We start from the raw sequence: 27229 nt of genomic DNA, 5'->3' as shown, positions 1-27229 counted from the left end.
GGACGTTCCTCTGCATACAACTTCCTGCATTAGAAATAAAAAATATAGATTTCAATTAATAACAGAATGCTAGAATTACAGAGTGGGGCAGGCCAGGTGGCACACTTTAATAATACATTCTTTCTCATTTTGTGATGATTTTGGAATTTATGTTTATCATAGCAACTAATCTTCATCAATTAGTCTACGAGAGATCCAGACATGAGGTAAGCAGTTGAAAGCTTTGGGAAATCATGGGTCCAAAGTAACCAGTCTTTCCAAGACATGTCGCAGCTAAAACACATCTCAAATTACTCACGTGCTGTATTCCTAATGTAGAGATGCTGGCTTTGGACTGGTTTGGACACGGTAAGAAGTCTCACAACACCAGGTTAAAGTCCAACAGGTTTATTTGGTATCAAGAGCTTTCAGAAAGCTGCTCCTTCATCAGGATAAACCCCTGTTGGACTTTAACCTGGTGTTGTGAGCACTTCTTACTATACTGTATTCCAAATTAGTGTTTTTTTTTAAAAAGACACAATTTGTACTTAATGAATCTATAATTTCATAGTCCACTATCTCCGTATGTAGAGAGATTGTTCTATGATTTGCCATTCACTCACCAGAATCTTTTCCCGAGATCAATTTTGAATCTATTGCCCTATTGAGTGCAGGCTGTCTCCTCTGGCTGGCTGCACTGTTCTGGATAAGGTGACGCAGCTCGTAATTGGCAAAAACTCCAACCTGATGGTGTACCAACCGGGATATTAAAATAAAGAAACAAAGAAATCACAGATGCAATAGTTATAATTTTCCAAAACTCCCTAGATTTAAGGATTTGGAATGGAGAATTGCAAATGTCATTCCATTATTTAAGAAAACAGGGAAAGAAGAAACCAGTTAATTATAGACCTATCAGTCTAACATCAGTTGTGGGGAAGTTACTGGAATTTATCAAAGACAGAATGACTGAGCATTTCAACAGTATGAGCTGGTCAGAAACAGTCAGCATGAGTTTGAGAAAAGTAGATCCCATTTGAAAAATGTAATTGAATGGCCTTTTTGAAGTCACTAACATGTGGGATGTGGTAGTGTTTATCTATATGAACTTTTATGAGTTCTTCACCAAAAGTTAACAAACATTACTGTAACTGGAGGGAACTTTGTGCTCGCTTACCAAATTAAAAATTGGATGGAAGGGCACTAAATCAGCCTACACCAATTCGTGCAGGTATTGGTTACATTGGGTGCCTTTGAATGAGCGAGTTAATATGTAGTTATAGCAAGCAATTAGAAGGCAAATGGTATCTTGCACTGCAAACCTACTACGGCACGGTGACTTTGTGGTTAGTACTGCTGCCTCACAGTGCCAGGGACCCAGCTTCAATTCTGACTTCAGGTGACTGTGTGGAGTTTGCACCTTCTCCCCATGTCTGCATGGGTTTCTCTAAGTGCTCCAGTTTCCTCACACAGTCCAAAGATGTTGATTGATCATGATAAATTTCCTTTCCCCTGTCAGGGAGACTAGCAGGGTAAATATGTGGGGTTACAGGGATAGAGGCTGGGTGCAATTGTTGTCAGTGCAGGTTCGATGAGCTGAATAGCCTTCTTCTGCACTGTAGGGATTTTATGATTCTACTCTACAAAGGACAACCTTTGCTGAAATTTTACAGGATTTTGGTGACACCACATCAGGAGTACTTGTGTGTGTTTTTGGTCACCATATCTACGAAGGATGTACTTGCCTTAGGGAGAGGGTTTAAAAAAAGATTCACTGGATTGATTCCAGAGGTGAGAGATTGTCCTATGCGGAAAGATCAAGTAGAATGAGTCTATCAGTTTGAAGAATGAGAGGTGATTATACTGAAACGTCAGATTCCGAGAGCAGATGCCATGTGACTTTCCTAATTACAGACTCTGGAATTAGGAGGACAGTCGCAAGAACAGGGGCCTGCTATTTAGGACAGATGAGGAAATAGTTCTTTCCTCAGACACTTGTGAATCTTTTGGAATTCTCCACCTGAGTGGGCCGTGGTTGCTTAGTTGTTGAGTAAATTTGAGGCTCTGATCACAGGTTTTTTTGGCATGGGGGCACAGTGGTTAGCACTGCCGCCTCAAAGCACCAGGGGTCTGGGTTCAATTCCCGGTTTGGATCGCTGTCTGTATGAAATCTGCATGTTCTCCCTGTGTCTGTGAGAGTTTCCGCTGGGTGTTCTGGTTTCCTCCCACAGTCTGAAAGACATGCTGGTTAGGTGCATTGACCCGAACAGATGCTGGAGTATGGTGACTAAGGGAATTTCACAGTAACTTCATTGCAGTGTTAATGTAAGCCTTACTTGTGACTAATAAATAAATTTTATCAATATCAGATCACAGGGATCTAAGAGAATCAAAAAATATGAGGATCAAGATTGAAGGTCAGCTATGACCTAATTAAGTGGTGGGTTAGGCTCGAGGGGAAGAATGGTCTACACTTGCCCCTATTTCTTATGTTGTTAGCAAGTTATGAAAGAACAAAGTCAGAGTAAGTGAGTAGGCACTTGATGACAGATGGGAGTTGAAGGTGAAGAAGTAAGTTCACCCACCTTAGATCTAAGGAAGACAAACTGAAAATTTTTTGAATACCCGGAGGTTACAAGCTTTGGACTAGCAAGAGGATTTAAATGTCTAGGTGGACAAATCGCTAAAAGCCAGTGCACAGCAACAAAAAGTAATCAAAAATGTTAAATGGTGTGTTGACCATTATCTCAAACGGATTGGAATACAAAGTGTACAATGCATTCAGCAGACTCTGGATTACGGCAAGAGTGTATGTGCGTGCGTGTGTGTGGGGGGGGGGGGGGGGGGGGGGGGGGGGGCGCGTGGAAGAGGAGGAGGAGGGCGGGGGGAAGTGGTGGCAGCAGGGTTATTGTGCAGATTAAATTATCAAGACAAGTTCATAAACTGGATATCTGTTTCCTTGGGTTTTAAAGATTAAGACTGATCGAATAGAGGTTTTTAAAATTATACAAGGATTTCATAGAACATAGAACATTACAGCGCAGAACAGGCCCTTCGGCCCACAATGTTGTGCCGACCAGTTTTTTTAAAAAAAACACTGACCCACTAATCTAAACCAATCCCTTTTCGTCCATAAACCTATCCACAGATCTCTTAAACGCCCCCAAACTAGGCGCATTTACAACTGCAGCAGGCAGGGCATTCCAATCCCTCACCACCCTCTGGGTAAAGAACCAACCCCTGACATCCGTCCTATAACTACTCCCCCTTAATTTAAAGCCATGCCCCCTCGTGCTAGCTTTCTCCATCAGAGGAAAAAGGCTATCACTATCCACCCTATCTAAACCTCTAATCATCTTATACGTTTCAATAAGATCCCCTCTTAGCCTCCTTCTTTCCAGCGAAAACAACCCCAAATCCCTCAGTCTCTCCTCATAGGACCTCCCCTCCATACCAGGCAACATCCTGGTAAACCTCCTCTGCACCCTCTCCAAAGCCTCCACGTCCTTCCTGTAATGTGGGGACCAGAACTGCACACAGTACTCCAAGTGCGGCCGCACCAGAGTTGTGTACAGTTGCAACATGACGCTGCGACTCCTAGATTCAATCCCCCTACCAATAAACGCCAAGACACCGTATGCCTTCTTAACAACCTTATCTACTTGATTCCCAACTTTCAGGGATCTATGTACACATACACCTAGATCCCTCTGCTCCTCCACACTATTCAAAGTCCTCCCGTTAGCCCTAGATAGAGTAGACAGAGAGAATTTATCTCCTCTTGTGGGGCAATCTGAGACAAAAAGGCATACTCTTAGACTTTGAGTCAGACCATTTAAGAAGGAAATCAGGAAGCACCTTCTCTCACACAAAGATGATTTGGAACTCTTGTCCAAAAGGCTGAGGATACTGCATTGATTTAAATTTTCAAAATTCAGATTGATAGATTTTTCTTAATTAGGGGTATCAAAATATGGAAGAGAAAGACTGGTAAAGTGGGCTTGAAAGACAGACCGGCCATGACCCAAGAATGACAGAACTGGCTTGAATTGAATGGCCTACTGCTTCCCATCTTCAGAAGAAAACAAGGACAGCAATTTGTAGTTTCTTGGTTCCTTTTGAAATATTTAGAAAATTCCACAAAATTACAATACTGTTGGTTCTTTGAACAATGTTCTAATGTCCTGAAATAATCTTTCCCCAAAGCTATACTGCTTAGAAGCAACAATGTGGTAAGGAGATAAAAGTCTGAAACCACACTTACAAGGACATGCCTGTTCAATTATGCAGCTTTCAGAAGGTAAATCCACGCAGCTACAGAGTTGTGCAGATACAGAGAGATCACACCAACTCTCCATGGGACAATGAGAAACACAAGATGAAACAGATATAGGTTAATCAGGAAGTTGTTGAGGGTGTTCAAGTTTGCATTTTTTTTGTCCTTGGAATGTGGATGAAGCTGGCAAGTCTTCTATTTCCCAGAGGGCATGAAAAATCAACCATACAGTGTGGGACTGGAGCCACATGTAGACCAGTTTCCCTTTCCTCTTGGTCAGTAGGTGGACATTCATGAACCAGTTGGATTCAGAAGCTCTCAAGACCAAATCTCAGCTGATAAATCATTCACTTCAGCTTGCTCGTCCAGTCCCGTGTTCAAGTATAATTTTTAATAAAAATGGAAACAGTGTGCGTTAGATAATCTGCAGAAAGCATTACAAGGTTGTGTTTTTTTGTTAACACCTTTTTAATAGGTCAAATAACTGTACAGTTCATTATATTCTTCCTGAGAATAATTTATACCCCAAAATGAAGGAGGGAGTTCCAGAGAACAGGTAATACATATGGAAAATAGAAATAAAAATGTACCACACCTGCATACTACGCTGTTCCCAACAAACTCCTCGATGAGCCAGAAACAAGATGGTTAGTAACTATTTTGTTTTTAATTGTGATCATGGCTTTTGTTTTAAATAATTAAAAAATGAAGTTAAACAATGGTAGAAGAAATATTAATACACAGCACTCAATTTTGCTGCACCTGCAAATGCAGCACAATCTGTTCCAGGTTTTCTCTAAACAACTGGCATGTATTTCTGCTTGGAGCAAAGTACAGTCTCAGGTCTATTCTACATGCTAGTCTTTTTAATTAACACTTCAGAGTGTTGTTGAAATTCAGAAGCACCTCCATTCTCCACATGAGGTGCTGTAACGAAGAAAGGTGTTTTTTTTTGTTACCTTAAATGACTTCAGTCTGAAAATATAACATCTTTGTTCAAATCCTGGTTGACATATTGCAGCTAAATATTGGTCAGTTTCTATTCAGTGTGTTCCAGTCTGGAGTTCCTGTACTGTGCAGCAAGAATTCTCAGCCCACAGGTGTCCTGGAATCCTCGACTTGACAGTACTTTCTCTGCTTTTTATACATATGTAGATATATAAAGTTTTTTTTTGGCTCTTTGTGATTCCACATGCTGGTGGTAGATTTGATCACACGATCATTTCAAGAACCCCCAGAGCAGGCTTCGGACGGCTAGAGGGGTCTAGGCTGACCTCCAATCATTTTCAGTCTGGCTTGGTCAATAACATCCAGTAAGTTTTTGGCATCCACGGCCAATGCATGCGCAGCTGTCAGCATCTGTTTCTTGTATTCCTGCTGGAGAGTCGTCATCACATATTGTTGGGCCAGCTTCATTTTTCCAATTAATTCTGCTAGATCAGAGTTCAATAGCTTTTGCGCCATCTCAATCTATAGAGGAAAATAAGGTGAGAGGCTTTCACAACCAAATATATTTACAAGGTAAACCATGACAAATGAGCATTATTGTAAATATTGGTATCTACTTCTCAATGATTAAATGAATTAAGCAGCATTTAGTTGAATTGATACAATTAATCCGATTGCATATGCTAAGGTGGGAATATAATACTGATGTGCGATCATAATATAAAACTAACAGAACGTAACATGTAAAAATTGATTTGTGAAAATAATCAACAAAAAAATCAAATATTATAACAATGATAAAATTTGACCTAATAGAGATCTTCAAAATTATGAAATGCTTTGATAAAGACAGAATGCCGGAATTTTCTAGCTGTTCTTAGTGTTGGGATCTCTGGGTCCCGTTGATGGTGAACCCCCGCCACAGGTTTCTGAGTGGCAGGAGATGAATAGATCAGGAAACCCCGCTGATGGTGGCAGCATCAGAACATCCCACCGCTGGCCAATGGCAGGCAGCCTCTGTGAAATGCACCGTGGAAAATCCCACCCAATTTTTTCTCTTGTGGACAAGAGTATAGATGGAGTCCATTAATATAAGATAGTCATCATGAAATCCAGAATTGAAAGGTCACCTCTTCATCCGAAAAGTGATAAGAATGTGGAACTTTTGCTACCATAGGAGCGACTGAAATGAGTAGCATAGTTGATCATAACCAGCTGCTAGTTGGCAGGTGAGTCTTCCTGGCCTGTAAAGCTCAGAATAAAACCTGAGCCATGAGAAGGGTTTGTTTCTGAAGGCTGATTGAGGCATTATATTTGACTTGATGACTGTGCTGTATATAAATGTAAAATAATGATTTAATGTGCCTGACTTAGTGCAGTTCATAATTTTGTGTAGAAATGGTGGATGTTTAAAAGAAGTATGACCACAAATGACAAAATCATATCACTATGATGGTTGCGATGGTAAAGTTACATGAGAAAATATGGAAGGAGGCTTGTGGCGTTTAAAAGCCAGCGTGGACTAGTGGGTCAAATAGCCCCTTTATATACTCTATAGCTTATGATTTACACAATTGATGATACCTTGCGGCATTTGTTTTAAAGTTCATTAAAAAAATTAGGCCAAATCCTGCTGGAAAATCAACAATAAGTTGCATGCCTCTAACTAGGTAAAGTTGCCATAGTCCCAGGTGACCATAGATTGTTCTCCCCTTCGAGGGGGAAAGCTGACTAGTGGTAATTTAACCCGAAGATCAGCACACCTTAGGTGGGTGACAAGGTTGAGAAGGTAGGCTTCCATGAATAATCTCAGCTGTTACGGGAATTAAACACAAGCTGTTAGCATCATTCTGCATCATAAAACAGCCATCCAGTCAACTGAGTTAATCAACCTCTAACTAATGTGTAAAGTTGGCACTGAGTTCAGGCAAAAAAAAGTTGGTAAAAAGTCTGACAACACCAGGTTTTAGTCCAACCGATTTATTTGATAATAGACTCACAAGCTTTTGGGGTTAGCCCCTTCGTCAGGTGACGAAGGGGCTAACCCCGAAAGCTTGTGAGTCTATTATCAAATAAATCGGTAGGACTAAAACCTGGTGTTGTCAGACTTTTTACTGTGTTTACGCCAGTCCAACGCTGGCATACCCACATCAAAAAAAGTTGGACACTGAGCTGCAAATCTAAACAATTTTCTGGTTGATTTATTCTGTTTCAACTTTTGTCTCACACAAATGGCAGCTCACCTTTAATCTTGCCCCTGTAATTTATTTTAAGAACTTGCAGAATTTACACATTAATTGCAGATTATTTTTGGTGCAGAAAGTTAGGGCTCACCCTCAATAGCTTATTAACGGTGTAATAATTGCCAATGCAATATTTACAAGAATGTTGCCAGGATAGAAAAATACTCTGAGGAGAGATTGGATAGGTTGGGGTTATCTTCCCTGGAGGGTTGATTTATTGAACGTACAAAATTATAAGGGGAAGAGATTAAGTGGATTAAACTGTTTCTCTTGGCAGAGGATTCTAGAACCAGGGGACATAGATTCAAGATAAGTGGCAGAAGGTATAGAGGGAACATGAGGAAGAACCTTTTTTTTAAGCAGAGAGTAGTGGGTGACTGGAATTCGCTGCCTAAGATGGTGGTGGAGTCAGAGACCCCAAATTATTTTAAAAAGTACCAGGATCAGCAACTCAAGAGCTGTAAGCCAAGGGCTATGGGCTGGGTGAAGGAAGATGGGATCAGAAAGGATACCTGGGGCTGACATGGACAAGATGGCCAAATGGCCTCCTTCTGTGCTGTAATTTTTCTCTGGTTCTAAGGAATTAACTTCTTTAATCAAGAAATGGAATGATTTAAACAGTCGAGTCTTATTCTTTGATGTTGTCAATTCATTTTAGAGATTTAAATGTGAAAAAGTCTTATTGTTCCTGTCTCACTCTTCCCACTTAATCCAATCTCTTTCTCTTTCTGCATCTGATTTGACTGCAATTTGCTCTATTTCACCGAGTTGCTTTTATAATTCTTTCTCAAACCTTAAATTTAATTGGTCAAGCAGGTAATACTGTTTGTCCCATTGATCCCATGCTACTTGAACTCATACTTACAGTAGCTTAAGACACAAATTATATTTGATCTGAAGGGGGCACTGAAAATTCCAAAGCTGCACACCATGAAATGCTCACTCCTGAGGAAGTCTACACTATCACTTAAATGGAATTAAATAAATCTTTAAACAGAAATGACATAAAAGAATATGGAGAAAACAAGGAACTGGGATTAGTCAGTCAAGTTGAAAAGCTAGCAACTACACAGTTATGATGGGCTGAGTGTTCTTGCATTATCTATGATTCCACTTTTGTAATGAGTTAAAATACAACATACACTGATTGAATTATCTAATAGCTTCACGTGAAATTTGTCTGAATATTCTTAATCTAATTTGTGAGCCATAATTCCGAGCACTGGACAGTCCACAGATGGGCATTACTTTGCCTTTTCAATTGTAGAGGTCAAATATCAGGCATGTGAGCAACAAATACCAGTGCCGATTCAGTAAAGGCTCCTCTGCGCATGAGTTAAGACAAATTGTTGACAGTTGTGTAAAAAGAGGATTAGAACTGCACAGTGGTTAGCACTGCTGCCTCACAGCGCCAGGGATCTGAGTGCAATTCCCGGCTTAGGTCACTGTCTGCGTGGAGTTTGCACATTCTCCCCGTATCCGTCTGGCTTTCCTCAGGGTGCTCCGGCTTCCTCCCACACTCCAAAGATGTGCAAGTTTGGTGGATTGGCCATGCTAAATTGCCCCTTTGTATCAGGGGGACTAGCTAAGGTAAATGTATGGGGTTAGGGCCTGGGTGGATTTGTGGTCAGTGCAGATTTGAAAGACCGAATGGTCTTCTTCTGCACTGTAGGATTCTATGCTTTACTCCAAATCAGGATTCAACAACCTTATTAACAAGGGGAACCATTTTTATAATTTATTCCAAAACGCTTTATCTTAAGAGCCGCAATGCTCAAGTGTCAATAATAACAAAACCATACCTAGAAAGGAATGGTTTGATAGAGCAGACACAGCACGGATTCGTTAAGGGGAAGTCGTGTTTGACAAATTTATTGGATTTCTATGAGGATGTGACTAGTGTGGTAGACAGAGGGGAACTGGTGGATGTGGTGTTTCTAGATTTTCAAAAGGCGTTTGATAAGGTGCCTCATAAAAGGTTGCTACTGAAGGTTAGGGTGCATGGAGTTGGGGGTAAGGTGTTAGCGTGGATAGAGGATTGGTTGTCTAATAGGAAGCAGAGAGTTGGTATCAATGGGTGCTATTCTGATTGGCGGTTGGTGACTAGTGGAGTGCCGCAGGGATCGGTGCTGGGGCCTCAGCTATTTACCATTTATATAGATGATCTGGAGGAGGGGGCTGAGTGTAGGGTGATGAAATTTGCTGATGACACGAAGATGAGTGGAAAAGCAAATTGCGTGGAGGGTGTGGAAAGTCTGCAGAGGGATCTGGATAGGCTGAGCGAGTGGGTGAGGACCTGGCAGATAGAGTATAATGTTAGCGAGTGTGAGGTTATCCACTTTGTCAGAAATAATAGTAGGAGGGATTACTATTTAAAGGGAGAAAAGCTGCAGCACGCTACGGTGCAGAGGGACCTGGGGGTCCTTGTGCATGAGTCGCAAAAACCCAGTCTGCAGGTGCAGCAGGTGATCAAGAAGGCGAATGGGATGCTAGCCTTTATAGCGAGGGGGATAGAATATAAAAGTAGGGAGGTCTTGCTGCAACTGTACAGGATACTGGTGAGGCCGCAGCTGGAGTACTGTGTGCAGTTCTGGTCGCCGCACTTGTGCGAGGATATTTTGGCCTTGGAGGGAGTGCAGAGGAGATTCACTAGGCTGATACCGGAGATGAAGGGGTTGGACTATGAAGAGAGACTAAATAGACTGGGTCTGTACTCGTTGGAGTTTAGAAGGATGAGGGGGGATCTTATAGAGACGTATAAGATAATGAAAGGGATGAATAGGGAAGAGGTAGAGAGATTCTTCCCACTTAGAAAGGATAGCAGGACTAGAGGGCACAGCCTCAAGATAAGGCGGGGGTGGGGGGGTGGGGTGGGGGCGTTTAGATCGGAGTTGAGGGGGAACTTCTTCACTCAAAGGGTGGTGAATCTCTGGAATTCTCTGCCCGTTGAAGTGGTGGAGGCTACCTCGCTAAATATATTTAAGTCATGGGTAGATGGATTTTTGGCAGACAAGGGAATTAAGGGTTATAGGGAGAAAGCAGGAAAGTGGAACTGATCCACTTCAGATCAGCCATGATCTTATTGAATGGAGGGGCAGGCTCGAAGGGCTAGATGGCCTACTCCTGCTCCTATTTCTTATGTTCTTAACAAAGAACAAATCTGAGGCACATTTCAACAACATCTAAAGGTTTTTACAAGAAGTTAACTAAATTATACTTTTGCACAAGTACAATATTAACAAAAGTTCAAAAAACATAAAAATGGGTTTCATCAACCAAGATCAGGAAATGTACAAGCTCTTAAAGAGCTACATGCTTCGGAGACTCCTGCCCTGCTCCAACAGTTGCCGAATCTATCTGTAATATGCTTGACTGCAAGTGTGAAAAGCAGGGCATGTTGTAAAATTTCCACCGCAGTTGCACGTATTTTTCTTAAAAAGTTAAAGAGATTTTAGAATTATCAGTCATTGCCTATGATGTTGTACATGGGGAGTCAAGACATTATGCTGTCTTTGACTGAAGTAAGATTAGCGATGCCATGAACATTTAACTATGATATTACAGATTTTATGGACAACTGCCTTAATGGTACATTTTTGTTTTTAAAACTTTAAATTGACTTGAAAGTCATTTTTCAAAATGGAACAATTAACGTCAGTTCTCTGCGTTTGTTCAAGCCTTGTCAGACTCTTATCTCTAGAGCTGGCCAAGAAGAGTTTATAAAATGCAAATACTCCTGCAGGGATGTCCATTGCATCTTCTAAAAGGAGTAAAAACCTATTGGCTTCTAAGGAAAGAGAGATAAGAAAGGACCTCAACATAATTGAATTCCTAATAATGATTTATTGAAAATGAACGTAGCAGCCATTTTGTATTTAAACTGTAAGAAGCCATTTTGTATGGCAATTTGGAGAGAATCCAGAAGATCTCAAAGTCAGTTCCAGTCCACACTTCCCAGCTGAACTAACGTGCTTCTCTGCAATCAGGAGTTATGTAGCAAGGTATCCAGAAAGTAATTTCAGCAATAGTTTTATAATAAACTAGCCTTTATCTTATTTAAGACTAAAGCTTTACTACTGGTTAGTCTTAAGTTGAATCACTCGCTAGTTAAAGGGAGCTACGTGCAACACACACAAATTCTTAACGCATGGACCATTTTGAGGAAACATATTTTATATGGTTGTGACAACAGGCAGGTATCCCTTCTGACTTAATCATCGTTTATTTTGTACTGCCTTCCTGGTTTTTAAACATACGAGTAAGTCCTTTCTGCAAAAGTGATTTCCAAAGAATTTGATTAATTGGTAAATTTCAAGAATGTAGTAATTCTCATAAAACATGTTTGTTTTTTAATTCCATGACTGCTACTGTCCATAATCTGAATGATTGCAATGGTACAATCACAGCTTCCCTCTGATGATGGTACTGCACTTTTTCCACTACAGTGTTTGGGTGGCAGGAATAGGGCACGTAGTTGTAGTTTTAATACATTTACATAGGTAGTTTCCACTATAGATCTTGACATAGGAAGTGATAATGAACATGCTGACAAAAAGTGAGTTCAGATGCAATATGCACATGCATACACAAGATTTACTCATCAACTCATAAGTATTGTTCTGTGAGTAACAATCATATTTAATCGAAGGCTAAAATACGTATTTGCTTACCTCTCTATGAGTGCTTGCTGGGAGTGAAGGAATGGTTTCATCCACTGTAGCCAATAAAGTTCTTAATGCCAAACCAACCTCCTGAGAAAACAGTTACTGGAATCAAAGCACTGCTGACAATATAATAACCAATTCAGTTAAAGACATGAAGAGAAAGACTCTCAATTCTTTATCCTCATTCAACTTTAATGAAATTCAATGGCATTTGGCAGAACATGATTCAATAAGCATTTTGTTCTTCATGTAAACATCATTGATTTGTTACATACTCAAGCATTTGATTGAGCTAATCTCACATTACTTGCTCTTCACCGTGGTGAGCTGAGAAGAAACAACTGCAGAAGCCATTTCTATTCATGGTAGCAAGCTGATCTTATTTGGTTATTTATCATTCCACTTTGAGAATGGCATCAAGTTTGGACGATATTTTAACAAAAATGATCTCACTACTCTGGGATACATTACAGAATCACTAAAGTCCTGTGATTTATAGAAACGGAAAATTTGTAACTCACATCTTTAATTTCATAAGTGAATACAAACCCCGCATTTTACTGAGCACTTAGCTGCTTTGATTCGTCGCAACGTACAATGTCTCACAAATTTTGGGAGTTAAGTGGATTTTGACATGAAAAAGAAAGTTAGGCTTCCTGCCAAATCAATTAGAACAGAAATCCCTTTTTTGGATTTATCCTCATGAGGTCAGAAGGGGCTCACTAGCAAAAATCTGAGAACAGCACATTTGGCAGGCAACTTGGAGATGGATAATGCTAGATTCATCTATGACCCCAACAATTTTGTTTTTAATGTTCTAACCCTCTTTATAATGATTTCACATCACTCCTCATCAGAGCGGCTCGGACTGTTATTGCTTCTTGCTTTTAAAACTTATGGGACATTTTCCATATCTTTTCAAATGAGATTGTCAATTTAGTGCTAATCAACTGTGATTTTGTGCTTAATTGGGAGTGCTGAAATCTATTTCACATGGGATCCTTACAGCCAATAGATAGTTTCCAACATCAGCTTGTGTCTGATTTGATCTCAGAGGTGAAAGGACAGAGTCTAATTGTTTTGTGCTCATCAATCAAACTTGTTCTGACCTTTTCCAAAGACATAGTGCAGACTGCAAGTGTGAAGATATCTACAGTGTCAAATTTAAAAGCACTTCTCACCTTTACCATTGGTATGTATTCCTCTGGAGGTGCTGGTTGGATTTTACTAGACATTTCTATAACTGCCTTCACCAATCCAGTTACGTTTTCATACACTTTATCATTGGAACGGTCCAGGTTAGCAGTGGGTGGAGGGCTTATTTCTTGTGGTTGGATCTGGATTACAAGAATCAAAATGGTTAGCATCACATTCCACTTCTTCAAGTTACTCAATATCATCACTGATTATCAGGTATATAAATCTCCGTAGCTTCGTGAAAATCATAGTACATCATTGATTCATAACACATACCGGACAAAAGAATTGAGCTTTTAATTGCATTTCATTTCTTAACAATGTCACAATGGTTAGTCTCCAGTGTGAATATTTTCATATTTCAAGGATATGTCAGTCAGCCTTTGTAAAAAAGTGTGCTGTCACACAGGCACCACAAAACTACAAAGGCTGCCCTTAAAACAAAACTAACTATGAATCACAGCAACTTCAAGGCTGTAATTTAACTATGGGATTTAGTTGAACATCACAATACCTGTTCAGCATTACTTACGTAACCCACAGCATCATTACCTCTCAGTGATATTAGAATTATCGCTCTCAAGAATCTATTATTCTCAAAATGCAGTACCCATTCATTTGAAAAAGTGCATTAATATTTCAAAGTTATACCAAATGCCCTTGGTATTACTCACTGCTTGAAGATCCATTGTAAGTTAACAATCACGCTTGTTACAGAAATCAATTGTCATTATTTTGATGCAGTTGAAAACATTTTACATTATTGAATTGAAACATAAAATTACTATAAACACTTCCATCAAAATTGAACCAAACCTCGGAAGGGATTTTTTAAATAAATGGGCATTCTTGCAAATTGTAGGGCTAAATAAATCCATTAACTTTCTAACTCGTCAAATTGAAAATTTTAAACCCTGGAACCTAACATATTGAGCATTAGGAAATGTCTCAGATAAGCTAACAAAGTTAATTAAATTTTTAATTAGGTGAAAGATAATGAATAACCCTGAAGGCTATATTTTAGAAACATTTCACATAAGGCATTAATAATCCCTTGAGGATGAAAGCTTCATCTCTCCTGTCCCACACTGACCCTTGCAAAAATATGCCAAAGTTAGGCCTATTCATAGCACAGAACTTTTTTTCAATTCTAACTAGTGGTGTTGTCTATGACAATCATCATGTCACAAATTCTCAAAAATGAAGGGCAGGATTTTCCAGCCCTGGCACCAGCGAGCATCATTGTGGGGTGGGATGCAAAGATTTGGAGAGCTGTTGACTTTAAACAGGGGCAGCAAATCCCACTGTAAGTTTAAAAAACTATTGAGATTGTGGAAGTGCTTTCCATCAAAATAATACATCAAAACAATAATGTAAAAACTTGATTCAAAAATAATTAACCTTGTCAGAGTGCTTTTCTGCTTCTACAAGTAAGTGCTGGAAAGTTGAATTTTCATAGAATCCCTACAGTACAGAAGGAGACCATTTGGCCCATCAACTCTGTACTGACCACAATCTCACCCAGACCTTATTCCCGTAACCCTCATTTACCCTGCTAATTCCCCTGACACTAGGGTCAATTTAGCATGGCCAATCAACGTAACCCTCACATCTTTGGACTGTAGGAGGAAACCGGAGCACTTGGAGGAAACCTATGCAGTCACGGGAAGGAAGTGCAAACTCCACACGGACAATGACCCAAGGCTGGAACCTGGGTCCCTGGTGCTGTGAGGCAGCAGTGCTAATCACTGCACCACCGAGTCTTTTCTTAAAGCTTTAAGCACCAAGTACCAGGAACAACAACCAGTCTTGAATTAAGGGCATCAGAGTCAGTTAGAGAGAGAAGATCCCTGTACTGTGTGCCAGCAGTGTGATTCAATTGCAATCTCCATGCAGTTACCAGACCAATTCTTAAATTTCCCACGCAGCTATTCTTAGTGCTGCACTGAGCAAACCTTAAATTTAGTACCAATGATTGCTAAAAATATAGCCATTATTGTGCTGAATTTGCAACAAAACAGTCTGCCAAGTTGCTTATCATAAAAGACTCTCAAGCTTGAAACCACCTTCATCTCTGGATTGGATTGAACTTAAACAGAAGTTGGAACACGTTGCGTTCTAATTTCCCGATCCAGCCAATTTCTCAGTGACCGTTAAGTTTTGTTATGATCTGAATGAGAACAATATATCTTTAGTGAAGACGTGCTGATTCTCTGCTAGGCAGATGAATTGGTTGACAATTTAGAATTTTATTTTACAGAACAGATAAGAGAAAGATTTAAACTAATGCTAAAATAATATTCATGTAAATAGTCAAAACATTAAGTTTAAAGCTTTTTTTTGTGAGTGTCACAAGTAGGCTTACATTAACACTGCCATGAAATTACTATGAAATCCCCTAGTTGCCACACTCTGGTGCCTATTTGGGTACACTAAGGGAAAATTTAGCATGGCCAATGCACCTAACCAGTATGTCTTTCAGACTGTGGGAGGAAACTGGAGAACCCAGAGGAAACCCACACAGACACCATGAGAACTTGCAGACTCCGCACAGATGGTGACCCAAGCTGGGAACTGAACCTGGGTCCCTGGCGCTGTGAGGCAGCAGTGCTAACCACTAAGAAAGGTTAAACAAGAACAAAACATAGCCACAAAAGTTTAATAACATGAAGAAGCCTTTGCCCCAACATAACTTTGGAGAAAACTCAATAATTTTGTGCATATGCAAAGCAAATAGTCTCAAATGAACTATTATGTAACTTTTCTCAAACTGGTTGAGTAAAAGTGGAACATTTTATTTCATTGTATATAACTAAACAAATGTTGAAATCAACTTTCCTGAGCTCTGCAGTGGACAAACAAAACTCTAATAAAATGTCTACCAAGCCCCTGTGCTCAATTCATTCCATAGTTGCGTTTTAGTCTACTACATATGGGATCTCATTCAAATAACAGATTCTACCAGCAACTCATCAAAACAAGGCCAAAGAACATTAATAAAAATAGTTTACTTTGTAAATGATTAAAAATTAATTTACATCATATTAGTAAAAGGTGATTATAACCACACAAGTAATTAAGTTGAACATGTGTTGTTAGATACGCCACAGTTATTTTTAGTTATAAGATCAAGTGACTAGAAAAGGGAGTATTCTTTTTCTGCCAAAATAATGTCCAAATTAATCTGAACATTTTATTAAAAGCTAATTTTTTTTGTTTATTTCACTTGTAACAAGACATATTTGCACCATGTTTGTTATATTCTACCAAGCTATTATGGAGCATAGAGTCTTATGGCAATCTTGGAATTATGAAATATATCAGACATGTTTGTCCCATTGTGACAAATTGTTACTACATTTTCATGGTTAGATTAGATTAAATATTAAAAGACATTTTGTAGAGATTATTAAAAAGGTTGTACAAACACCATGGTAAGGAAATACACAAAACTTGAAAGGCTGTTATTTAATACAATTGTTTTGCCTTTTTTAGTGTTTGCCTTCAAAATAGTGCTATGTGCATTGACAACTGTTGATATGCTAAAAGTTTAGAGCCTTAGATAAACCAAGTTAAAACATAGCAATTTTTAAAAAAGAGTGTGTGGGGGAGGAAGTCACTTCTAACTTTGAGTTTAAACACAATGAAATATTAACTGGAGATTGAAATGTCACTGTTTGTAACCAGATGCAAATCTGCTGGTGTAGTTTTCAGTTCACCTCTCAGTGACATGGTAAGTTATTCAAACAACAATGTAGTATTGTATTCAGCTACAGAAAGAATACAGTCAGAATTTGACTATTCAGAGCAGGTCTGTTTTAAAATCTATAGCAGGAAGGAAGGAAATTGCTGGTCAAATTTGGTGAAAATCCAAAATTAACTTATTTTCTGGTCAACTGACTTTTTCTCGAGCTTTCTCTTTGTCCAGTCCATTGTGATACACATAAAGCTTGAACAAAAACACTTTGGAGACACCTTGTCCTTTGTCTGCTTCATACCTGAAGCAGCTCAAATAAATCAGATAATTAATCTTTCTACTTTAGCAGAAATACCCAGCCATCTCAAATGACATAAGAACATAAGAACCAGGAGCAGGAATAGACCATCTGGTCCTTCGAGCTTGCTCCACCATTCAGCAAGATCATGGCTGATCTTTTTGTGGACTCAGCTCCACTTTACCCATAACCCTTAATTCACGAATGGGGTGGAGACTGTAAAACACAAAATTGCACCAAAGCAAAATATTCAGTATTCGCAAAGTATAGCTTTCAATTTACGGAGCTGATAAACTACAACATAAAAGAAATGAAGACCAGTGTAGCTCCAAACATGCCCACTATCAAAGTATCTGATGAGAAGAGGGTCAAGAGGCAAGACTAAAATCACTGGAAAATGTTATATGGCGTACTTGGCCAATGTTTTATTTGAAAGAGGAAATATACAACGTGATTTATACACAGTAGAACTGTTCTGCACATGAAGTAAAGCCAAATAATGTTGGCCTTGCTGATGACCTAAATAACACTTTGTTATTTTATCACTTATCATTGATCAGTGACCAAACAAAATGGAGCAAACATTCCAGCTGGGAGGGCTGTAAAGCTCCTGTGACCAACACCATCATTGCTGAGCAGATCAAACTGTAATAGTCCAATACTAACAAGGAGACAACTTTCTCTATCCACACTGGGGACTGGGAAAATAACTCACAGATGGACTGAATATAATATTATTTTCTCCTGTGATTGAAATTAAACATCAAGAGTCACAAGGCAATTGCCAATGTACATAGCACCTGCAGTAAAGAACTGAAGTTCCAGCTTTGATTGTGTTCAGAATTCATTACCAAATAAACAAATTTAATTTCAGAATTTTAGCTTTGAGGTCAGAGTTCTAATTAGTAGTTGTCAAATTAACATAATCTGCTTGCCGTTTGGCCATTAATTTCTGATAGATAGAATTCTAATATGGCTGTCTGAATTTCAAAAGTGATATCATATGAATTTTTACAGGGATTATATAAAGCTATTTGGAAAAATTTTTAATTAGGAAGCTTTATTGAAGCCCAAAGTGCAGAATCAACTGAACCAGACAGATCTTTCTCATCCTGTCCTTCAATCAGCTAGAATGTACTTCCAGAAAGGGTGGTGGAAGCATATTTAATAGTTACTTTCAGAAGGGAATGGGATATGTTTGAAAGAAAGCAACTTAAAGGGCTCTGTGGAGAGGATAGAGGAGTGGGACTACTTGGACAGCTCTTTCAAAGAGAAAATGCAGGTATGACAACCTGAATGGTTTCCTTGTGCTGTATGTTTCCATTAATCACTCTTTTTAAAGTTCTTACGTATTTGAACATAGAATCTGTGAGAAAGTGCACTCCTGCTATAACAATTTAAATCTTTTACTGTTTTGAATGAAACATCTTGCAATAATACAGCCCTTTTCATGTCACCTTGAAGGAACAGATACAATAATTACATGTTAGACAAAAATTAAAAAGAAAGAAATACACATATTATTTGCTTACCCTCCATGGCTAGTGGTGAACACAATGTGAAGGTTAAAGAAATTTACCAAAAAGGGAAAAAAAGGAAAACAATTATTAAAAATGCAGCAAGCAAACCAATAATGCAATGTGCAGTTAACAAAATGATGTTAAAAGCTGTGAAGAAAATGGCAGTCTAAAAATATCATGCATCATCAAACTTGTTAGAGTGCAATTTAAAAGCTGCTGTGTACATAATTTCATTTTCAGAAGCTATTTTGTTGAACTAAAAGCATTATATAAAAACCATGCAGATCAGGTCACTTAACTATACCAAATAAATGATAAAATCCATCACTCGGTGAAAATTAAAATTTTACTGCACAGTAAGGAACCATAAAGCAGGAAACTAGACAAATATGCTTCACTTCCCAATGAAGGCAATAAAAATTTGCAGCAGCTAGCAATGCAACCCAAAAGATAAAAAAAAAACTCAAAATAAGGTAGAATGAGAAACTGTGAGCACAGATTTGCGTATTGTACAATCATTCAAGCTTAGTGTTACACAATGGCATATCTAAACTCAGATCAACAAGTTATTTCCCATTTTTCTTTCTGCACCTAGCAGAAGAGTTGTGAAATAGGGAAATTCTGCTTAAAAGAAACACAGTAAGGACACTTAAAGAATGCCCTGCCCCAGAGAGCAGTGGAGGCAAGGTCACTGAATATTTTAAAGGCCAAGTTAGGTAGATTCTTGATTGACAAGAGAGTCAAACGTTATAGGATTGAACAGAAAAATAAAGTTGAGACTGCAATCAGAACGCAGCATGATCTTATCAAATGGTGGAGCATGATCAAGGGGCTGAATGGCCTACTCCTTCCTTAATTCATATGTTTGTTTGTAATTTGAAAATCATGCCCTGAAAATATTTAAATGAAATAACATGCTCATTTTTTGTCTGAAATCCCTCCAATTTAATCTTTCAATGCATTTTCTAACCTGGTTGTACATAAATTCCAAAAACCGATTCATTCTTTGCTGTCACTTTTTCCATTAACTGAACGACCCACCTGTTTCACTGGAGTTAAAAAAAATTCTACCTCTACTGTGCTGCACTTGTACAGGTAAGCTTACTTACTGCCAGGATATTTGTGTAAAATTTCTACTTTTGCTTTACTCTCAAACAAAAGTGTCGCTTTGCTGACATTTGATCATGATTTAAAGGGAGATTGAGTGTGAAACAGGGTAACATCAGGCCAACCCAATGCTGTAGGTCAACACATTGGGTTATATTATGGAGTCATATGGCATTAATGTCTACAAGTCTGACTATAATGTGTTTCATTGCCTGACACGTGCCTGTCTTATGAGTAATTTTGTATTAAGTACCATATTTCCGTAAGATATAGAATAAACATAAGGGTGTACACTCACGCAAGGAAAAATGAAAATTTGGAATAGTATGGATGACTAAATTGTCAGAAAGTCCACGTGATTTTGGCACATGGCTTGGACTATCATGTAAAATTGTGCAACTGAAATTCTGATGGCCATGTGGTTTGATAGGTAAACTTACTCAATATAAAATAGGCCAACATCAAAATCCAATAAGTACTTTCCTTTGTGTGGAACAAAAAGCAATTATTATTAATTCTGCTAACTAATATATTCATCATTGCAAGTCATTAAATTCCCAATAATATTCAAAAATAATGTAGTTTCACTTCTTTACAGTAGATCATAGAATACAAGTTGAATCAAAGTATAGAATAACTATTGTTTACGTTTATGCTCACTGCACTCCCTTTTTTCAACTAATAAATATGGCTGTAAATGCATTAGGATTTGGTGGATGGGATCAAGCAGGCAATATACCAAGGGAATGCAAGTGTTGCCAAGAAGATCCATGGGATTTAAGACACACCCATATAAAACAGACAGTGCATTGCGACTGAACAGAAATGGCTTCATATTTCAAAACTATGACCTTAATGAGAGACATCCTTATTGAAACTTAAAGGATTCTCAGGGGGCTTGACAGGGTAGATGTTGCGAGAGCCTAAGACCAGAGATCATAATCCCAGAGTAAGGCATCATCCATTTAAGCCAGAAATGAAGAGGAATTTCTTCTCTCAGAGGGTAGTAAATTTGTGGAATTCTTTAATGCTGAGAGGTGTAGAGGCTGGATTGTTAATTAAGTATTTCCAAAGCTGAGGGAGAGACAGATTTTAAATGAGTAAGGGAATCAAAGGTTATGTGGATAAAGTGAGAAAGTGGAATTGAGGATTATCACTTCAGACCAGTCATGATTTCACTGAATGGCAGATCAGAAACAATGGGCTGAATAGTCTATTTCTGCTGCTATGTCTTATGGTCAACACCAGCAGTTCACATTTTATACAGTGGAAGGATTTTTTGAAACTGGAAAGGTCAACTTAGGGTTTGTGACTTTTGGTAGTAATAACAACTCTAACCTTCAAATCGGATGTTTCAAAATTTTAGAAGAAATGCAACACCATACGGGTGAATTATGTCAAGTTTACTGTTGCATAATATAAAAAATGCAAAAATGTAGCATGTTCCAAAGGGAACAGAGCTAGAAGGTGCAGGATATTTGACCAACATCACTACTTCAGAGATGAACACAATTTCCTTATTCACTTGTAAGTTATAGTTAATCATGCAGCATTTGTCATTAGATAGATCCAATCAAAATGCAGATAAAAGTAAGTTAATACTTAAGAGTTTGAGCAGAAAAGAAATCCACAACGTTTCTTTGCCCAGCTAGTATTCCTACCAGTACAATGCCGAAGTGAAGGCCAGTTGGGTTCAAGAAGCAGTTTCTCAGAGAATCTGACTTTCAGGCCCAATAATTAGGTGAATCATTTTTAAATTATATTTTTGCTTCACTGGTACAAAAAGAAAAATACACAAAGGAGCTTGTTTGCGTCTTTTTGATTAGGTTAATTTGTCCTTTCATCAAATTCCTGCACTAAATACTCATCCTAACTTAATGCCTTCATGAGTGGACCATTGTTAACAGATCGATTACAAATTACTTTATTGTAATTACCCAGCTATTTTAAGTTTTAATTATTTAAAATATCAAAACTGATAAATTGAAGGATTGTTAGTGCAACAGAGTGACTGAGACTGGTTTCAGCACAAGTTGCAGAAGGGAAATGAGAATTTGAAGCTTGGCAACTGTAAGTAGCATAACAGAAAAGACATTAAATACTTTTACACATTAGCTGTACAGTAGACTCAAGCATATTGGATACGGATCAAGTTAAACAAAAACGGATGGTGCTAACAATTAGGTTCATGAGAGGATTTTAAGAACACCTTTCTCTTTTGTAATTTATTCTCGGGTGTCACTGGCAAAGCCAGAATTTATTACATTCTGGTAGTCTGAAGGTTACGGTGGGCCGCTTTCTTGAACTGTTGTAGTCCATATTCTATGGCTGGAGTTTGCAGTTGTAATCACAGCAAAACTGTCAGCCCATGAAAGCCATGGTTAACCCATGAAACTGATAACTTCTGACACCAATAATTGGCAATTAAACGTGGAACTCCAAACGATGCTCTGTAATCCCCAGCTCCAACACAGGGGACGTTACTCAAGTCCCTGAAAAAGGCAAATCTTTAGAAATCATTGAACTGATGAGAACCTCCCTTCTCAGACTATAAATCACTGCTGAAACACCCAAAATAATTACACTTTATTAATGAAGTGCGACTGGGTTTTTAACTGTATCATAAGCTTATAACTATTGCTGAACACTTGCCTTTGATACTTTCGTAATGTCAAATGTTTCCATTACAATAACATTTCCATCGTTTTAAATTAAGGTTTTCTGTAAAAATTGATGATATTTCAGCTTCTAATGTGTATTCTCAAATCTTTATTTTGCCTCCTGTAAAATTAAAAATGAATTGTAATCTGTGCACATCATGTTTTGCTCTGTGAAAATTATTTAATATGATTGACTGCTTACATTGGTGTTGTTGGATGTCTGGAGGTCCCCTTGGTGGCAAATTCAAATTGATATTGGGAAAACATCACAAGATTTTTGTGGATTTCTTTCTGGGGCCAGCAGTGAACATTGTTGACCATGCAATCTGGATGACTGAAGTAGTTTACACAACTGAGTGGCTTGTGAGCCCACCTAAGGACAACCACCATGATATGGGATTGGAATGCCATATAGGCCACATTGGGCAAAAGTGGCAAGATTCTTCCCCGAAAGACATTACTGAACCAATTGGGGTTTTCTGATAATCTATGGTCAGTGTTGAAAAAAAATTGTTTAACTTTCATACCAGCTTTTATTCTCCCAACTGAACTTCTCAACTTAGCCATTCAACTATTAGTCTATACTGCTGCATTATAGTCCAGTAACATAGCTGCTCTAGCCTACAAATTTGTTCTTGGAAATCATTGCTCTGATATAGGTTAAGTTTACAAAAGATTCATTTGGTGGAAGGTAAAGGAGGACTGTAAGAAAAGGGATAACCAGCCGTTGTTATCGAAGGAAATAAAGCAGAGTATTAAATTAAAAGCCGACGTGTTCAGAGTGGCTAAAAATAGTGGGGAATTAGAAGATTGGGAAAGATTGAAAAAACAACAAAGAATGACTAAGAAAGCGATAAAGAAAGGAAAGATAGAGTATGAAGCTAAACTAGCTCTAAATATAAAAAATGATAGTAAAAGTTTTTACAAATATATAAAGAGGAGGAGACTGGCTAGAATGAATGTTGGACCTTTGGAGGATGAGAGGGGGGATTTAATGGTGGGAAACGAGAAAATGGGTGAGACTTTAAATAAGTTTTTTGTGTCGGTCTTCACGGAGGAGGACACAAACAGTTTGCCGAATATTAAAGATAGAAGGATGGTAGGAGATGAGGTTCTTAATGCAATTACTGTCACTAGAGAGGTAGTGCTTGATAGACTAATGTGACTGAAGGTAGACAAGTCCCTGGGACCGGATGGAATGCATCCCAGGGTTCTGAAAGAAATGGCGGAAGTAATAGCGGATGCCTTAGTAATTATTTGTCAAAATTCGCTGGACTCTGGGGAAGTGCCGGAGGATTGGAAAACAGCTAATGTTACGCCGCTGTTTAAAAAAGGTAGCAGGCAAAAGGCAGGGAGTTATAGGCCGGTTAACTTAATGTCTGAAGTTCGAAAAATGCTAGAATCCGTCATCAAAGAAGAAATAGCAAGACACCGAGAAAAGAACGGCTTGATCAAGCAGACGCAGGACAGATTCGTAAACGGAAAGTCGTGTTTAATGAATTTATTGGATTTTTATGAAGATGTGACTAGTGCGGTAGACAGAGGGGAACCGGTGGATGTGGTGTTTCTAGATTTCCAGAAGGCATTCGATAAGGTGCCTCACAAAAGGTTGCTGCAGAAGGTTAGGGTGCATGGAGTTGGGGGGAAGGTGTTAATGTGGATTGAGGATTGGTTATCTAACAGGATGTGGATGTGCCGGCGTTGGACTGGGGTAAACACAGTAAAAAGTCTGACAACACCAGGTTTTAGTCCAACCGATTTATTTGATAGTAAACGCACAAGCTTTCGGGTTGTCACATTGTCGGCCACTTCAAGACTTGAACAGCAGGTTAGGTATAAAGATTCGCATTCTAATCAGTAATCTGTAAACTGTCTGTGCTTTATATGCTCTGTCTGAGGCCAGAACTCTCCATTCACCTGACGAAGGGACTAACCCGAAAGCTTGTGTGTTTACTATCAAATAAATCGGTTGGACTAAAACCTGGTGTTATCAGACTTTTTACTATCTAACAGGAAGCAGAGAGGTGGAATCAATGGGTGCTTTTCTGGTTGGCAGTTGGTGACTAGTGGAGTGCCGCAGGCATTGGTGCTGGGGCCTCAACTGTTTACCATTTACATAGACGATCTGGAGGAGGGGGCTGAGTATAGGGTAACAAAATTTGCTGATGACACGAAGATGAGTGGAAAAGCAAATTGTGTGGAGGGCGCGGAAAGCCTACAGAGAGATCTGGGTAGGCTGAGTGACTGGACGAGGACCTGGCAGATGGAGTATAACGTTAGCAAATGTGAGGTTATCCACTTTGGTAGAAATAATAGTAGGGGGGGATTATTATTTAAAGGGTGAAAAGCTGCAGCATGCTACAGTGCAGATGGACCTGGGTGTCCTTGTGCACGAATCGCAAAAACTCAGTCTGCAGGTGCAGCAGGTGATCAAGAAGGCGAATGGAATGTTGGCCTTTATTGCGAGGAGGATAGAACATAAAAGCAGGGAGATCTTGCTGCAACGGTACAGGGCACTGATGAGGCTGCAACTGGAATACTGTGTGCAGTTTTGGTCCCCATATTTGCAAAAGAATATATTAGCCTTGGAGGGAGTACAGAGAAGGTTCACCAGGCTGATAATGGAGATGAGGGGGTTAGCTTATGAAGAGAGATTGAATAGACTGGGTCTATACTCATTAGAGTTTAGAAGGCTGAGGGGGGAATCTTTTAGAGATTTACAAGATAATGAAGGGGCTAGGTAGGGTAGAGGTAGAGAGATTCTTCCCGCTTAGAAAGGAAACCAGAACTAGAGGGCACTACCTCAAAATAAAGGGCGGGCAGTTTAGAACAGAGTTGAGGAGGGACTTCTTCTCGCAAAGGGTGGTGAATCTCTGGAATTCTTCGCCCATTTGAAGTGGCGGAGGCTACCTCGTTGAATATATTTAAGTCACGGGTGGATAGATTTCTGATAGACAAGGGAATTAAGGGTTATGGGGAGAAAGCGGGAAAGTGGTACTGATTCACTTCAGATCAGCCATGATCTTACTGAACGGCGGGGCAGGCTCGAAGGGCTAGATGACCTACTCCTGCTCCTATTTCTTATGTTCTTAAGGTTACATAACCAATACTCTATTAAATAATATGTCCAGATATTGATACTTTGTGGCACAGAACCAGGACAGAGCTTGGTAAAATGTTCCTCAAAAGTTAACAAAATGCAAAATATTTTAAAAGTACACGGTTTGAGTAGACCTGTGAAAGGGACAGCACCACTGCTGGATTTTTCTGGAGTCTCCAAGAATTGAAGATGGATTTCCAGAAAACTGTTGAGAGCAATAATAACAGACAAGTTTAAAAGACAAGTTATTTCTTAATATTTTAAATTATTTTTTAGAAATTGGTGATTTGAAGAAAGGTTACTTGACAGACAATTGAAACTAATCCAATCTGATAACAGGGTCTGTTTGCTTTCCAACTGGTGGGGAAGGCGGCAAATCACCAAGATGGGCATCTTAAGGTGATAGGTGTCAGTAATGTGAGGACAATTGCTGGAGTAAGGAAATCATGCAATGAAACCTCTAAAAATATGCCCAGACCAGGTAACCTTGGTTTGTACAGATGTTTTACATATATCTATAACATTATCTAGTTAATCAGTACTTCATGAAATGGAATTGAATCTGTGGTAATACTTGGAAACAGTCTTCTGGACAGCTACTTATGCTTAATGACAGCATTTTCACCTTTCTCAATTCATATCCATCAGATTTTCAGCTTGTTCTCAAAGAATTAAAACAAAATGCTGTCCACTGAAGTGTTTTTAGTGCTGACATGTAATGCCTTTCAGAGTTTTAGGTTAAGTTATAGCAGAATAAAAATGAATAAAATAAAATTTCATGTTTCTTCCACCGACACAGATGTTTCAAATGATCTTTATAAGTTCCTTAGTCTGCTTATATTTATGGACTGCTTTCCAGCATTACAATTTCCAATGAAAGCTACCTGTTGAGATATTTAGAATTTTCAATATGGTTTTCAAATCCCTCCATGATCTCACTCTCCCTTATATGTGTAACCTCCTCTATGCCTTACAACCTCCTAAGATCTCAGTGTTCCTCCATTTCTGGTTTCTTGTGCATCCCAAATTTCAACACTCCACCATTAGCAACATTATCTGTAACTGTTGAGGACCTAAACTGTAGAATTTCCTTCCTAATTCTTTCCTCCTCCTTTCCTTTGACGCTCTGTTTAAAACTGACCTCTTTAACAAAGCTTTTGATTTATTATTGTCACATATATTGGTATACAGTGAAAAGTATAGTTTCTTGCGCACTATCTACACAAAGCATAAGCTACATAGAAAAGGAAAGGACAGGGTGCAGAATGTATTGTTACAATCATAGCTAAGGTGTAGTCAATAAACACGAGTCTGACATAGGTGCCTTTGTTATTCAGGTATTCCACGATCATCTATCCTTACACTTTATAAAATTTTGAGTAGTGTACTGTTGCAAAGAGCCTTGGACCTTTCTCGATGTTGACACTATGTAAATACAACTTGTTGCTTCCCATTATAAAAGATGTCTAAACTATGAACAGGCAACACAAGAATTTGTGTAAGAACAATGAATAAAAAAGCAAAATGGAAATTAGAAAGA

General features: G+C 38.7%; 1 protein-coding gene across 13 annotated transcripts in view; it reads right to left on the bottom strand.

The window, feature by feature from the left end:
- Positions 1 to 4713: 4713 nt before the first annotated feature.
- Positions 4714 to 27229, bottom strand: part of LOC145346825 (focal adhesion kinase 1) — a 572567-nt gene continuing 550051 nt past the window's right edge. For all 13 annotated transcript variants that reach the window (XM_080194620.1, XM_080194613.1, XM_080194612.1 and 10 more), the window contains 3 exons: positions 13292 to 13447; positions 12117 to 12197; positions 4714 to 5725 (listed from right to left, as the gene is read on the bottom strand). In XM_080194620.1, coding sequence (XP_080050746.1) covers positions 5510 to 5725; positions 12117 to 12197; positions 13292 to 13447 — 453 coding nt within the window. In that variant the 3' untranslated portion in view covers positions 4714 to 5509. The remainder of the gene's footprint in view (positions 5726 to 12116; positions 12198 to 13291; positions 13448 to 27229) is intronic.

Source organism: Carcharhinus amblyrhynchos, chromosome 8 (assembly GCF_965287045.1).
Source record: "Carcharhinus amblyrhynchos chromosome 8, sCarAmb.v2.hapA, whole genome shotgun sequence".
Taxonomy (NCBI): Eukaryota; Metazoa; Chordata; class Chondrichthyes; order Carcharhiniformes; family Carcharhinidae; genus Carcharhinus; species Carcharhinus amblyrhynchos.
Note: the sequence above shows the minus strand (reverse complement) of the source record. Positions and strands in the feature narration are given on the sequence as shown.